At 35.6% G+C, this 13,063-nt stretch overlaps 1 protein-coding gene across 7 annotated transcripts in view; it reads left to right on the forward strand.

Annotated features, from left to right (window-relative positions):
* NFIB (nuclear factor I B) overlaps window positions 1-6,154 on the forward strand; it is a 269,499-nt gene extending 263,345 nt beyond the window's left edge. For all 7 annotated transcript variants that reach the window (XM_072596270.1, XM_072596289.1, XM_072596299.1 and 4 more), the window contains one exon: window positions 5,915-6,154. In XM_072596270.1, the coding sequence (XP_072452371.1) occupies window positions 5,915-6,044 (130 nt within the window). In that variant the 3' untranslated portion in view covers window positions 6,045-6,154. The remainder of the gene's footprint in view (window positions 1-5,914) is intronic.
* The last annotated feature ends 6,909 nt before the right edge of the window (window positions 6,155-13,063 follow it).

Genomic DNA, 13,063 nt, shown 5'->3' on the forward strand with positions numbered 1-13,063 from the left:
AGAGCTTTAAATGAAAAAGAGGACTTTATATTTGGTCCTAGAGGTAATAGGGAACTACTGAAGTTTACTGAGTAAGTGGGTCAATGCGGTTAGACCCAAGCATTAGAAAAATCATTTTGACAGCTGAGTAAAAGGTGGATAAGACTAAGCAGAGACTTGAGGCAGGATATCAATCAGAAGACTATTGCAGCAGTGAAATGAGACATGATAAAGGCCTGAACCAGGTTGGTGGCTATGGGAGTCAAGAAAACAATATATATATGTATAGATAGATAGATAGATAGATAGATAGATAGATAGATAGATAGATAGATAGATAGACAGATAGATACATACATATATATGTATATATATATGAAAGATGGGAAGGTAAAAATGTCAAGTTATGGAAAGGGATCAGATGTGTGAAGCAAATGAGGGTGAGCATTTGGAGATGACACCAACATTGTGAGCCAGTGTGACTGACGGCATTATGACTCTTGACAGTGGTAGAGAAGTTGGGAAGAGGGGATGAAAGATAAAGAGTTATTTTGGATATGTTAAGTTTGGGATGCCTATAGTACATCTAGTTCAAGATTTCTAAAGGGCAGTTGATGATGTGAAACTGGAGATGTTAAGATGAAACTGGGGTTCTGGGCACAGGCTAGAGTGGGATATGTACAGTGGATCTGGAATTCCTGTATAGAGACAATAACTGAACTTAAAGGAACTGATGAGATTACCAAATGAAAGAGTATATAGAAAAAAAAGAGAGGAGAGTCCATCATAAAGCCTTGGGAGATACTTCTAGTAAGACTTCAGTACAAGTTACCATCGCCTTGATGTAAAATGCTACTGACTCTTCTCTTTCTCTAGAGCAATCCTTTCATTTCTATAGTCTTGTCACAAATCATCCCACAAAGTCTCTGTACTACTTATGAGCCCTGTTTATTTAATCTCTTTCTCATTTTGTTTATTACTCATACTGTGCTCATTGGTGTGTTTAAATAGAGATCCATTAGTATGGTTTCTGCTCCCCTTCCCCATCATAGACTTACATAGTTTTTTTTTTTGCCTGTTTTATTCCACTAGAAGGATACAACATGTAAAAAGTTAAACATATGTACATGATAATTTGAGGAGGTGTCAGGAAAGGCTTTTTGAAGGAGTTAGCATATCAACTGAGCACTGAAGGAGACTAGGGCCTCTCAGAGTTGGAGGTGAAGACAGATTCATTCCAGGCATCAGGGTTGGAATATTCCAAGAAAGAAGAGAGAGGTGGAAAATGGAATAACACACATTTAGGCAAAAAGCAAATAGAGTAATTTGGCTGGAATTAATTTATACACAGCTGGTGAAAAGGCATTTGTCACTTATTTAATTCAGATTATTGCACAAGAAATTTAAGAATGGCATGCCATTTTCAAAAAGTAGGAGAGAGACAACTTTTTCTTTATCTCTCTCTTTACCCATTAATTCCTTAGACATAATTTAGACATATTTACAAGGTGTCAGGATCTGGTCAAGTGAAATTTTTAATAATGAAAAGCTACTCAGTAAAAGTAAGAAGTTATACTTTTATTAACTTTAAATCAGTCATCATGGATGCATATTGTAGCAGCACATTCCAGAAAGGAGGCATGCACACATTGGTTGTGTTGTACCTCACGTAAATGTATTCAGAGACAGTATTTTTGGTGTTTTTGTATACTTCCTTTTTTAAAAATGGACTCTGTTGAGCTGACTTTATATAATAAGCAGCTACAGTGTTTTTAGTCAAGTCCTCCCCTTCTCTTCTTACTTTATCACCTTCCTTCTTCCTGCTAAAGTATTTCAGCAAAGGGAAACAGAATAAAAATAAAATATACATGTATTTAAAAATAATAAATATGTTGATTGGATTTGAAATATATATTACTCAGAAAACTCATTCGAGTATTTAGCATAAGATTTGTATATATTCTCATTTGTATTCTATTACTTGGTGCTTAGAGACACAAATAGCTTGGTGGATAGAGAGGCAACAAGTCCTGTATCAGAAACTTTCAGCCATTTATGTTCAATTCTGTTCCTAATTGTAATAATCAGGATTATGAAACTCAGCCATTCTGGCTTCTTATTGAAGTATGGCTATTCTGCTGTATACTATTTATATGCCTACACATAAAGGAAACTAAATATAAATGATTGATTTGTCACTTGAAATATACATACAATTTGAGGCAAAAAGGATTTTGCACTTGAATGATCTGGATAATTTCTTCAATTTTCCATTTCTCTTTTATGCTCTCGTCATGGCCTTTAAGTAAAATTCGGTATTTGTAACTGGGAAACCCCCAAACCCTAACATGGCCCTGTGCCTTATAATTCTGAAGTCAACTTACAAATTGGTAATAAGAGACTTGTAAAGCTCATATATGGGGTCTGCATAGTGTTAATGTAGGGGATTTATTCTTCCCCAAGGGTCCATAAACAGTATTGACAAATATATTGCATACTGTATTTTTGACATGGTCATAATGTAGGATAGGAGGTCTGAAAGGTTTAAATAAACATCTAAATTAAATTTGTTAGTCATACTGCAGCAAGAGCCCTGTAAGTCTCTAACAGCAATTTATTTTTATTGAACATTTTCCAAAGAATAAAAAGTATCAGTCTTTTACAAAGCATAGGATAAAGAACCTACTATAAAAAACAACTGTATATTCTTTTTATATTCATGTAGTTGTCTCATTTTAAGAATGAGTTACAGCTATTTTCAATCCATAAAATATGCTATGTTTCTTCTAGAAGACAATCTGCAAACAATGCATCTGATTTTCCTACCAATCATTGAAATCGGGGATATTATGTTGTTTTACTTGTTCCCCTTCCCCCCCCCCCCCCCACTGGAAGTGTCAAGTTTGGGCTAAACTTTAGTTTTTGGAGTACTTTGTTCCATCCCCATCTCTGCATCCTGGGCCATCTCCACTCATCCTGAGGAATATCTGGTCACTGGACCCAGATGACTCAGGAGGAGAAAGTGAGATTGGTGACCTTGCACAACCCTCTCTCACTCAAAGCAAAGTCCAGTGCAAGTCATGTCATCATTTCTCTGATGTCATGGTCTTCTTCAAAAACGAAGAATGAACACACAGACCTATCTATGAAAATATTGACTTCTAATTTCAAGTTTTGTATTTTCCTTATCAATTTCTTTATAATATATTTTTAGTGTTATTCAAATTGGAATGGCATGAAGCAAAAACAAGCAAACAAAAACATGAACATATACAGAGAGAAAGATAAAGAAATAGGTTGAAACAATTAATCCTCTTACAGGTGGCTCTGGTATTGGATATTTTTGTTCTTTTGAATTAAAGTTCTTAATCAAATTGATTTGAGCAGATTTTTCTTTCTTTAAGTGGGTTTGACTAGTTTTGCAGGCATGTTCCAAGTATTTTTCAATACATCTTTTGAAGTACAAAAAATTTTTGATTTTATAGGCAATATCATAATAGTGTATTCATTGAAACCCATAATCATGAATAAAGTTACTTTTTACTGTAGAAGTACAAACTGAGCACAGAAAAATATACTTTTGAAATGTAGAACAGCTTGAGTTGAAATCAAATCTAAAATTGCATGAAAATATAAGGGATTTTTTTCTTTTTAGACTTTTAATTCAGAAATGTCCTCATAGGAAACTGTGTAAGTAAGCTAGATTTTTTCAAGACATTTTTTTCCAGATCTATGATTTTAATAATAGTGATAATAGCTGGTATTTATATAGTGCATACTATGTGACAAGCACTGTACTAAGTACTCTATTATTATCTCATTTTACCCTCACAACAACCCTGAGAGATTAGGTGCTATAATTATTCCCATTTTGCAGATGAGGAAACTGAGGCAAACAAAGGTTTAATTTACATGCCCATGGTCAAACAACAAGTATTTGAGGTTGAACTAGAGTCTTTCTGACTCCAAACCCCTCTATCTGGCTCTATCTACTGTGCTACCCAGCTGCTAACTGTTGGTTAAGAGAATTCTCAGTAAGGAAAATTATTTTTACCAATTCTGATCAGCAACTGTTGAGGAGTTTATTGTGTAAGAGGGTTGCTTAGAGCTTGAGGTTAAATGATTTGCCCAAGCTCATATAGACAGTATATATAAGAGAATGGATTTGAACTTAGTTATTCTGATTTATTCTAAGGCCAACTCTTATGCACTATTGCCTTGCTGGAACTATCAAAGAAATATACACACACATAACTATATGCATTACATGTGTGTATTACTGTATATGTATATTTAATAATCTATATATGTACATACATACATATATCTTCTCATATTTTCTTCCATATGTTAGAACATACTTGCATTTGTACTGGAACTTCAAGAATGAATAAAAGAAAACATTTGTGCTACTTGTAAAGGTTCAAAATAGAAAGGGGAGGTAGGATTTAGAGATGGATGGAAATTTAAACACTATCTGGTCCAATCTCATTATTTTGTAGTTCAGGAAACTAGGGAACAAACATGGGAATGATCTTTTTGCCCATATCATACAGGCAGTAAAGCAGCTAAATTGGGATCCTGATCCTCCCTCCCCCACTACAGCACACCTACAATGCTTGTACCCATCTTGCTCCATACACCTATAATTTTAAAAAGTTGATGGCAAATAACATTGTAAAGTTCATGATAGAATGAAGAATAGTCCAGTTTGCTTTTAAAGGGAAAACATTGGATATGCCATGACTAAATTACCAAATTATTTTGTATTTTGTTGATTAGCAATTATGTTACATTTGCACTGAATAAAAATGGGACTTTCAGAGTCACCTCTTAAAATAACCAAAATTTCTCCAAAACCATGCCATATCAATATCTTCCTCTTTTTGTAGTCACTTGGACATTACTTTAATTTCTCCTTAATATGTTGATTCAAAGAGCCTCATGGCAGAGCACAGTACCCTAGAGTAGGATCTGCCTGGTCAGTGGATATGGATGGACAGATATTGAGATTTCTCTTCCTAGATAACATGAGAAAGCAAGGTCTAGTATCTTAACTAATTAAGCTCTGGTTATATCTGTGATGAAGCCATGGAGAAGGATAGAAAAAGGCAGAAAGAAAAATCGTTAAAATGCTCACAGCAATCATAAGCAGAGAGAACCTCACATCACACACAAATAATGGTCCTCTCTCACAAATGTGTCTGTTCTATAAAGATAAAAATTTTGGTTCCATTTGGTGAAATGACTGAACTGGAAAAAAAAAGTTGGACTTAAAATCTAAGTGTGGTCATCATTCCTTTCCTTAGTCACAGTAATAACATTTGGACTTTTCTCTGTGGAAAGCTTTATTTTATTTTTTTCATACAATGAAGGAAGAGAAATCTTTCTGCTCATCTAGGTAGCCTTCTTCATATCCATTTACTTCTGTAGATGTAGAATTAATGGCCATGTTAACATTTGATTAAAAAATATACTGAACTGATGTTTTGACACATTTATAGAAGTTGTGTACCACTTTTTTTTCTTTTTGCTCTATGTAGTATTTCACATGGCTAAGTATGGATCAAACAATTTAAGAGAGAATATCCTCAATTATATTAGATTTCAGTGATCTCTTATCTGCCATAGTTGGGTTTTTGCCCTCTGTTTTGTCTTGCTTTCCATGAAAGAAGCAGTCCACATATTATATGCCTAAAATACTAATATTACAATTTATTATAACCCATTTAACATATTGTCTTAGTCTATAAGTGTGAAATTATAATGGCAAGAGCTCAAGTGGCGTTCACAAGGTCACTGACCTTATTTCTCCTAACTCTTGATGGTCAAATGTATTCTAATATAATCATGGAATTTACATATCAAATGTTGTTACAAATTTTAAAATAATTTTTTTCTTTTTTTTTTCTTTCCTTCTCTCCCTCTTCAACAGTCCTGGTACCTGGGCTAGCTTGGTCCCTTTTCAAGTATCAAACAGGACACCAATCCTGCCAACAAATGTCCAAAATTATGGTTTGAACATAATTGGAGAACCTTTCCTTCAAGCAGAAACAAGCAACTGAGGGAAAACCAAAAGAACAACGACAAAAACCACACAACAAAAATTTTAAAAGAGAAAAAAAAGCAAAGAAATGAAAAAAGGAAGACGGGACAAAAAAAAAAAAAAAACAAACTGAAGAAAGAAGAAAAAAATAGACCAGCAATTGCAGCACTTACAATCACTAATTCCCTTAAGGTTGAAACTGTAATGACATAAAAAGGGTCGATGATATTTCACTGATGGGTAGAGCGCAGCCCCTGCTAAGTAGCCTTTGTTATATGAAGTCCGCTGGGAAATAGATGTTCTGTCTCGATGACAATATATTTTAACTGACTTTCTAGATGCCTTAATATTTGCATGATAAGCTAGTTTTCTTGGTTTAGTATTCTTGTTGTTTACGCATGGAATCACTATTCCTGGTTATCTCACAAAACAAAGGCTAGGAGGCAGCTTTAAAGCTGCCAGATGACAAGGGCCTTGAGCCAGCCATTTTGTAAACACTCTGATTTCTAAAAGTTAAAAAATAAATACAAGCTCTGTAGCCTTTAGTTATCAGTACAGATTTATTCAACTTTGGCCCTTAACCCAGCCTTTTCCAGTGTGTAACCCAGTTTGAAATCTTGAAAAAAAAAAAAAAAAGGAAAAAAATCAGTCTGAACACAAAGGCTCTATGGAAGAAATGCCTCTATGTAGGTAAAGTGTTATCTCTGCATGCAACAGTAAAAATTAATATAATATTTTCCCCATAAAAGAAACACTTAACAGAGGCAAGTGCAATTTAAAAATTTATATCTAAAGGGGAATCATCATTATAAGTCCTTCAGCCCTTGGACTCTAAATTGAGGGGATTAAAAAGAATTTAAAATAATTTTGAACGAATTTATTTTCCCCTCAGTTTTTGAGGGCATTCAAAGGCATTAAATCAAGAGAAATCATGTGCTTGAGGAAAAAAAAAGAGAAATTAATAGAAACAGCACTTATGTTGGCTTAGCTGCTGCCTCCATGGAGGTAGGATTTATTTATTTAAAATTACTGGTTGCATCAAGAACCCATAGGGTGTACAAAAGGTTCTCTACAATCTGCATCATAGAGACAAAGAGGCAGGCAAATCCATGTCACAAGGGCAAAGCTTACAGTTTACAAACTGGGAATGAGTGAAAGAGGGGTGGGATATAAAAATGCACTCTTGAGAAAACAGAAGTCATCAGGGTGCTGGAAACTTGCATGGTGCTTTCAGAAATTAGCCTTGTTCAACAAATTTCTCGTATCGACAGGACTGTAGTGTGCATGGGCAGACACATTTTGCCTCTATGTCTCTTAAAATTTTAATTAAACAAAAATACTCTTTCCAGTAATCCTAATTTGCACGAAGATATAATGTCCACATTACGTGCCTTGCCTTGAAATCTAAAAAAGTGACATCACTAAACTTGTTTTGCTGCATTTATTATAATTTTAAATCTTTACCATTTTTATGACAAAATATTTTGTACTCCAGATGAAAAAAAAGTGTGACATCATGGATTTTTTAGACAGTTATACCTTTATCTCACATTTATAAAGCATATCATGGCTGTGTATAGTTGCCGCTTAAAAATTGTAATCGACCAGCAATATTTTCAGTATTTTGGTGTTTTTTCTATTAACCTTTCATGTTTTTCATCTTCCAATTAATATTTGGGAGGGGGGGTTTCAAATTTTTACGAATTATGCAATACCAAGTTTTGCCTATGTAGGTAGTGCTTTTAGCTGTATTGGTTATTATAGGTAAGTACACAGATTTAAAAAAGAAAAAAAAAAGAAAAAAAAGAATGATGTATGCTTTTTTTGTTTGTTTGTTTTAATTGACCAAAGTGGGTACTGCTATTTTGGCAGTGTGATGAGGTCCTTTTGTGTACTGAGAGATGGACAGGGGATTTTTTTTTATACATACATATATATATATATATATACATATATATATATTCTGGGGTGGGTGGGAGGATTTTTAACACTTTACAGTGTAGCTGTGAAGCAGTGTACCCTTAGACAGGCATGGGCTGCAAAGCGACTGTTCTGCCTACTGTGAGAAACTTTAAAAATAGGTTCCCTCTCGTTAACTTCCCACCTGGGGTGCAAGCTGAACTCATTTCTGGATTTAAACACACACATGCACGCACACACTCACGCATGCACACACACACACACACACACAAATAAAAAGTAATGAATTCTGTTGGAGGCAGACTCGGCTGGAGGAAATTATCTTACTTTTTTTTTTTCTTGAGAGGTCAAGACCCACAGTGAGAGTGAGGCCATCTCATACTTGGCAAAGATATATCTTTTTAAAAATCACTTTGGAGGGTGTTTCTCACTAATGGTTCTACCTAGGGACACACTTTCTTTTATACGACATACAGTCTCCATTGGAGGAAGTAGTGCTCTTTCTTCACTCCCTCCCTCCCCCTCTCCCCCCCAGAATTCTAGCCTGTCCAACTCATCATTTTATGATGATGGAGTATGTGATTTACCCATGTCTTAACATTATAAACTGATGGCAGTGACTGTTTTTTTTTTACATCAAAAAGGTCAGAGAGTTACTATTCTTGAATGTATTTGGACTGATACATATCAGTGAATGTTCATCTCAAGGGAGGAAGAAAAAAATATTCATCTATAGATTCTATTTGTACACAACCTTTCTGACTAGGAACAAATACAGAAGGGAAGGAGGGTGTAGAAATAATTTTCCTGTGGACAAACTCAGCCCTCTAGAAGAGGATGATGAAATGTTTGAAAAAAATAGTACTTCACATTTCTATTTGATCCTTGATATTTGGGGGGAAGGGAGGGTACCAAAACTTTATATTGTTTGTATTTTCTTTTCTCCCAGAGTCCATAGAGTCAATTTATTAATGGAAGGAATAGCTGGTAGAATTAGTGAAACATGGTAGATTGTCTTGAGGACCCCCTAGGCCATGGTCTAATAAAATCAACTGTCTATTGTTCTTCCAGAACATCATTTAATAATGAATACTTATGAACAATGATTACATGCTGGACAATTGTATTTGATTTGTCCATTCAGTATGATGTCCCCAAATGCTAAATAGCACAGCAGGATAAGACCAGTTGAAGTTCAGAAGTAAGTGCAATAATTTCTGTGATCCTCACCCTGGTAGACTACAGATAATCTTAACTGAGCTTTTCACATATCTTTGACCTATTGTGTGAACAAATCAACCTCACAAGACACACAGTATTTTTTTGAGGGCAGACTCACTCTCTTGATGTGAATGAATGAATGAATGAGCATTCCTAGCTGAATAATAAGTTAGTTACACTGTGGGTTTTACTGCCTGCCTCTTTAATATAAAGGCCTATTTTGAGTTTTTTTAATCAACTTTTTTTTTTAAGATCAAGATATTTAAAATATACATACATACATACATACATACATATATATATACATATATATATATATATATAAATATATATAGAGAAAGAAAAGACTCAGATCCAGTCTTTGGCCTCCTCCTTCACCAGGAACTATGTTCTGACAAAGGGCCCCACTTCCGCAGCTCTTGAATGGCCCATCCCTAGCCAGAATTGGAGAGCTTCTGGCTGGCATGGGTCGCCCTAGGGTTCCAGAAGTGGGGTACTGTCTCAAGCCACCCCGTTCTATGTGCACTGTTTTGCCTTTATTTTGTTGCTTTGCAGCCCTGGCCCCTTGGCAGTGCCACTGAAGTGTGTTTCCCCTGGAGTGACATGAACGTTTGAGGCTTGACTAAAGAAAAAAAATGAAAAGGCAGTGAAGGAGACTGTACATAAAGACATGGCAGAAATATTGATTATAGCAATATAGTTGTGGGGTAATGTTTGGGTGGGCAGCTCCATTAAAAAAAATATATATGTGAATGAATCTGTGAAGCTGCAAGTACGGAGAAGAGCGAAAGGTCTTCTTAACGAACCGCCTACCTTGTAGACAGTAATTTGTACACTGTATAGTTTTGTTAAGATTTTTTTTTAATTAAAGTTCCCTTGTTTGTAAAGCTAACTTTTTAACAATTATAATGGAACTATATGTTGTTTCCATTTTTAAAGTAAACAAGAATATTCCTTGTTTAGAAACTGGACTTGGGTTAAAACTCTCCAGTTTCTTAAGTTATGTATTAAAAAAAAAATCTGTCCATGTTAGGAGTTATTTCTCAGATTCCTGTGCTTAAAAAGCATAGGTTACTAATCCTTTAAAAAAAATTGTAAATGGAGAAAAGTTATATTTTATGAAGGTTATTTTGTTGTATTTAGTATTGGAAAAGTTGGTTTTCTGAGCATTTCAGACTGTTGGAAGCACCACTGTCTTTTTATTAGTATATATGGCCTTTAGCAAAAGTTTTTGTGATTGTTACGTGATGGTATTTAAAATTAGGTTCACAGAGCATTCAGGATAGGCAGAGAAGTAAAACAAGACTTAGGTCTCACATAACTGTGTCCTCAGGGAGCAGAATCTTGGATTTGTGACTTGTAGCTTCATCAGGACTTAACGAAAGAGATTGCACAGGGACATATTCAGTAGTATGACATCAGGATGTGTTCGTTACCTACTTTGGAAAACCCTATGTACTGTGTGGAACCATGAAGGCTGCAGAAAGTTATCCCAGACTCGGTGTACAGTATTCAGTTTTAATGAAACAACTCTATAATGTTGCTGGCAGTTAGGCCCTAAGCATGACATCCAATATAGTTTACATGTTCCTGTCAAGGTCTTTTGTTAACATTAACCAGCTGCATGCTTCCTGGACTTTTTTTTTTATTGGGTTTCTATAGAAAACTTTTTTTTTATAATGTGCAGGCTAATCATGTTCAAGAGGAAATAAAAAAACCCAAAAGTGAATGTTCTACTCCATGCTGAAGGGGCTGAAAACTGCTTCCTTCATATTTTTGCACTTTCTGCTAGTTCCCCTGTTTTTTCTAACTGTTCAAAATTGTGTGGGTGTGGTGGAGCACCACGTTTGGAGGAGAACATGGACCACTGGTTTTGCCCTATAACCCTGCACAATGACCTTTGCATCATCCAAACTCATTGCCATGACAACTCTCTGTACTGTTTCCATGCCACAGTTCTGTTGGTCACATTGTTAATAGTAAAAAGGGGACAAGTTGGAGACGGTCAATTTTTACATTTTTTGTTGCAATTTTTTTCTTCAATGGTTGTAAGTAGTTTTTTTTTTTTTTATAATAAAAGCGTTCACTAGTTATTACTCTTTAGAAATATCTGTGTGTTGCAATTCAAATGTATGTTAAATTTGTGTAAAGGGCTTCAGTTCCACTAGCATACTCTTATGTTAGTGTAAGCCTTTGATACTTTCCTTGCATGATACAGTATCAGTAAAACAAAAGGTGGCCTACAAAACAATATGAAAAGCCGTGTGAGCTAGTGACGCTAAAGCCAGTCTTTGTATTACTGTATTTTTGACAGAATGGTTTTGAAAACTGTGCTACAGGGACTGATGTGGCAAATGTATCTCTTTATGCAGAAGGAAGTTTTTTGTTTTTTTTTTTTTTAAAGAAGTATGGCTTATTATGCATTCTTCATGGAGGGCATTGAAGTTGCATGGACTGATAAAAGTTGATGCAAAATGGGAAAGAAACAAAAACCAGCAAAATGTTTACCAAAAAACTCAAACAAATGAGCAGTGCCTGTTCAATTTCACAGTCTCTGTTGAGTTCAGTTGTAAATATGTTTCAAATAACATTTTCTTCAAAAAAAAAATATCTCTACAACATTGTAGAATGTGCGGGGTCACTCAGTCCCAGGTATAGGCTTCTCAAAAGCTGCATTAGATTATGTCTTCATCGAGCTGTTAATTTGTGCTTATATCATATAGAACTTTTAGTAGCCTGGGAAGAGAGACCCCCATCTCAATGATATTTCTCTGAGAACAACTTTTGTAGAGCTGTGTGTTAATTTAGATACATTTAGTACAACTGTAGGTGACAAGTAGTCAGTTATTGCTTGCTAGCTACACACCAGGGTTGATCCATTTTAAAACTTCTGGCATTTTCTCCTCCTTGTGGGCCAAAAATATGGAATAGTGTATCTTAATTAAAAAAGGAAAAAAAAAGAAAAAAAAAAGGAGGCGTGTGCACAATCTCGATGTAACGAGCCTCGAGCAGTCGGGATGCATTACACTACAGTGACTTCACTTCTGGAGCCCAGGCCTCTGGCATCAGACCCAGGCCGGGCCGGAATGTTAGCAAAGGATTTTTTGGTTTTTTTTTTTTTTTTTTTTTATTGTGCCTGGTTGGAGAATAACGTTCTTTTGGGTACTTTTTGTGGGTTGCAAATGAACTCAACTGCCACAAGTTTTAAACTGGTGTAAATCAAGCTTGACTTAATGTGATTGTTACTGTTATATCCAGCCTATACTGCTAGCAGCTGCTCATACTGCAGTCAATTACTGGAAGCGGATATATTTCCTATGCAAAAACTGTTAAAACAATAAAATGAGCTATGCTACAGAGCCTGGCCTCGTGGTTGGTTTTTTTTCTTCTCAGCTGCCTCCCAGGCTCTCCTCTTCCATACCTACTCCTCAAGGACTGCACCTTTCCTCAGCAGCCTGGACATCCCACCTCCCTCCCAGGGTTCACTGGATATTTGGCTGATAAACTTGGAAGTTGCTTTTAATCTTGAATTTTTACAGCTCCAGAAAAATCTTCATTTTTGATTTTTGCATATCTGTTAGCCTTAACTTGATGTTTTACGAAAAAATTACAGTTACTCTCTAGTGACACCCCTCACATTGGGGCACACTAGAAATGATACCATTCACAAAGGGGCATACTAGAAACCTCCCTTCAGTTCAACAATTCAAAAATTATTTAGTGAAAGTCTACTATGTGCCCCTTGGCAGATGGGTGGTGCAGTGGATAGAGCACCAGTGCAGGAGTCAGGAGGACCTGAGTTCAAATCTCACCTCAGACACTTGACACTCACTAGCTGTGTGACCTTGGGCAAGTCACTTGACCCCAATTGCCTCATCCTGGGTCATCTCCAGTCTT

This window comes from Notamacropus eugenii, chromosome 1 (genome assembly GCF_028372415.1).
Source record: "Notamacropus eugenii isolate mMacEug1 chromosome 1, mMacEug1.pri_v2, whole genome shotgun sequence".
Taxonomy (NCBI): Eukaryota; Metazoa; Chordata; class Mammalia; order Diprotodontia; family Macropodidae; genus Notamacropus; species Notamacropus eugenii.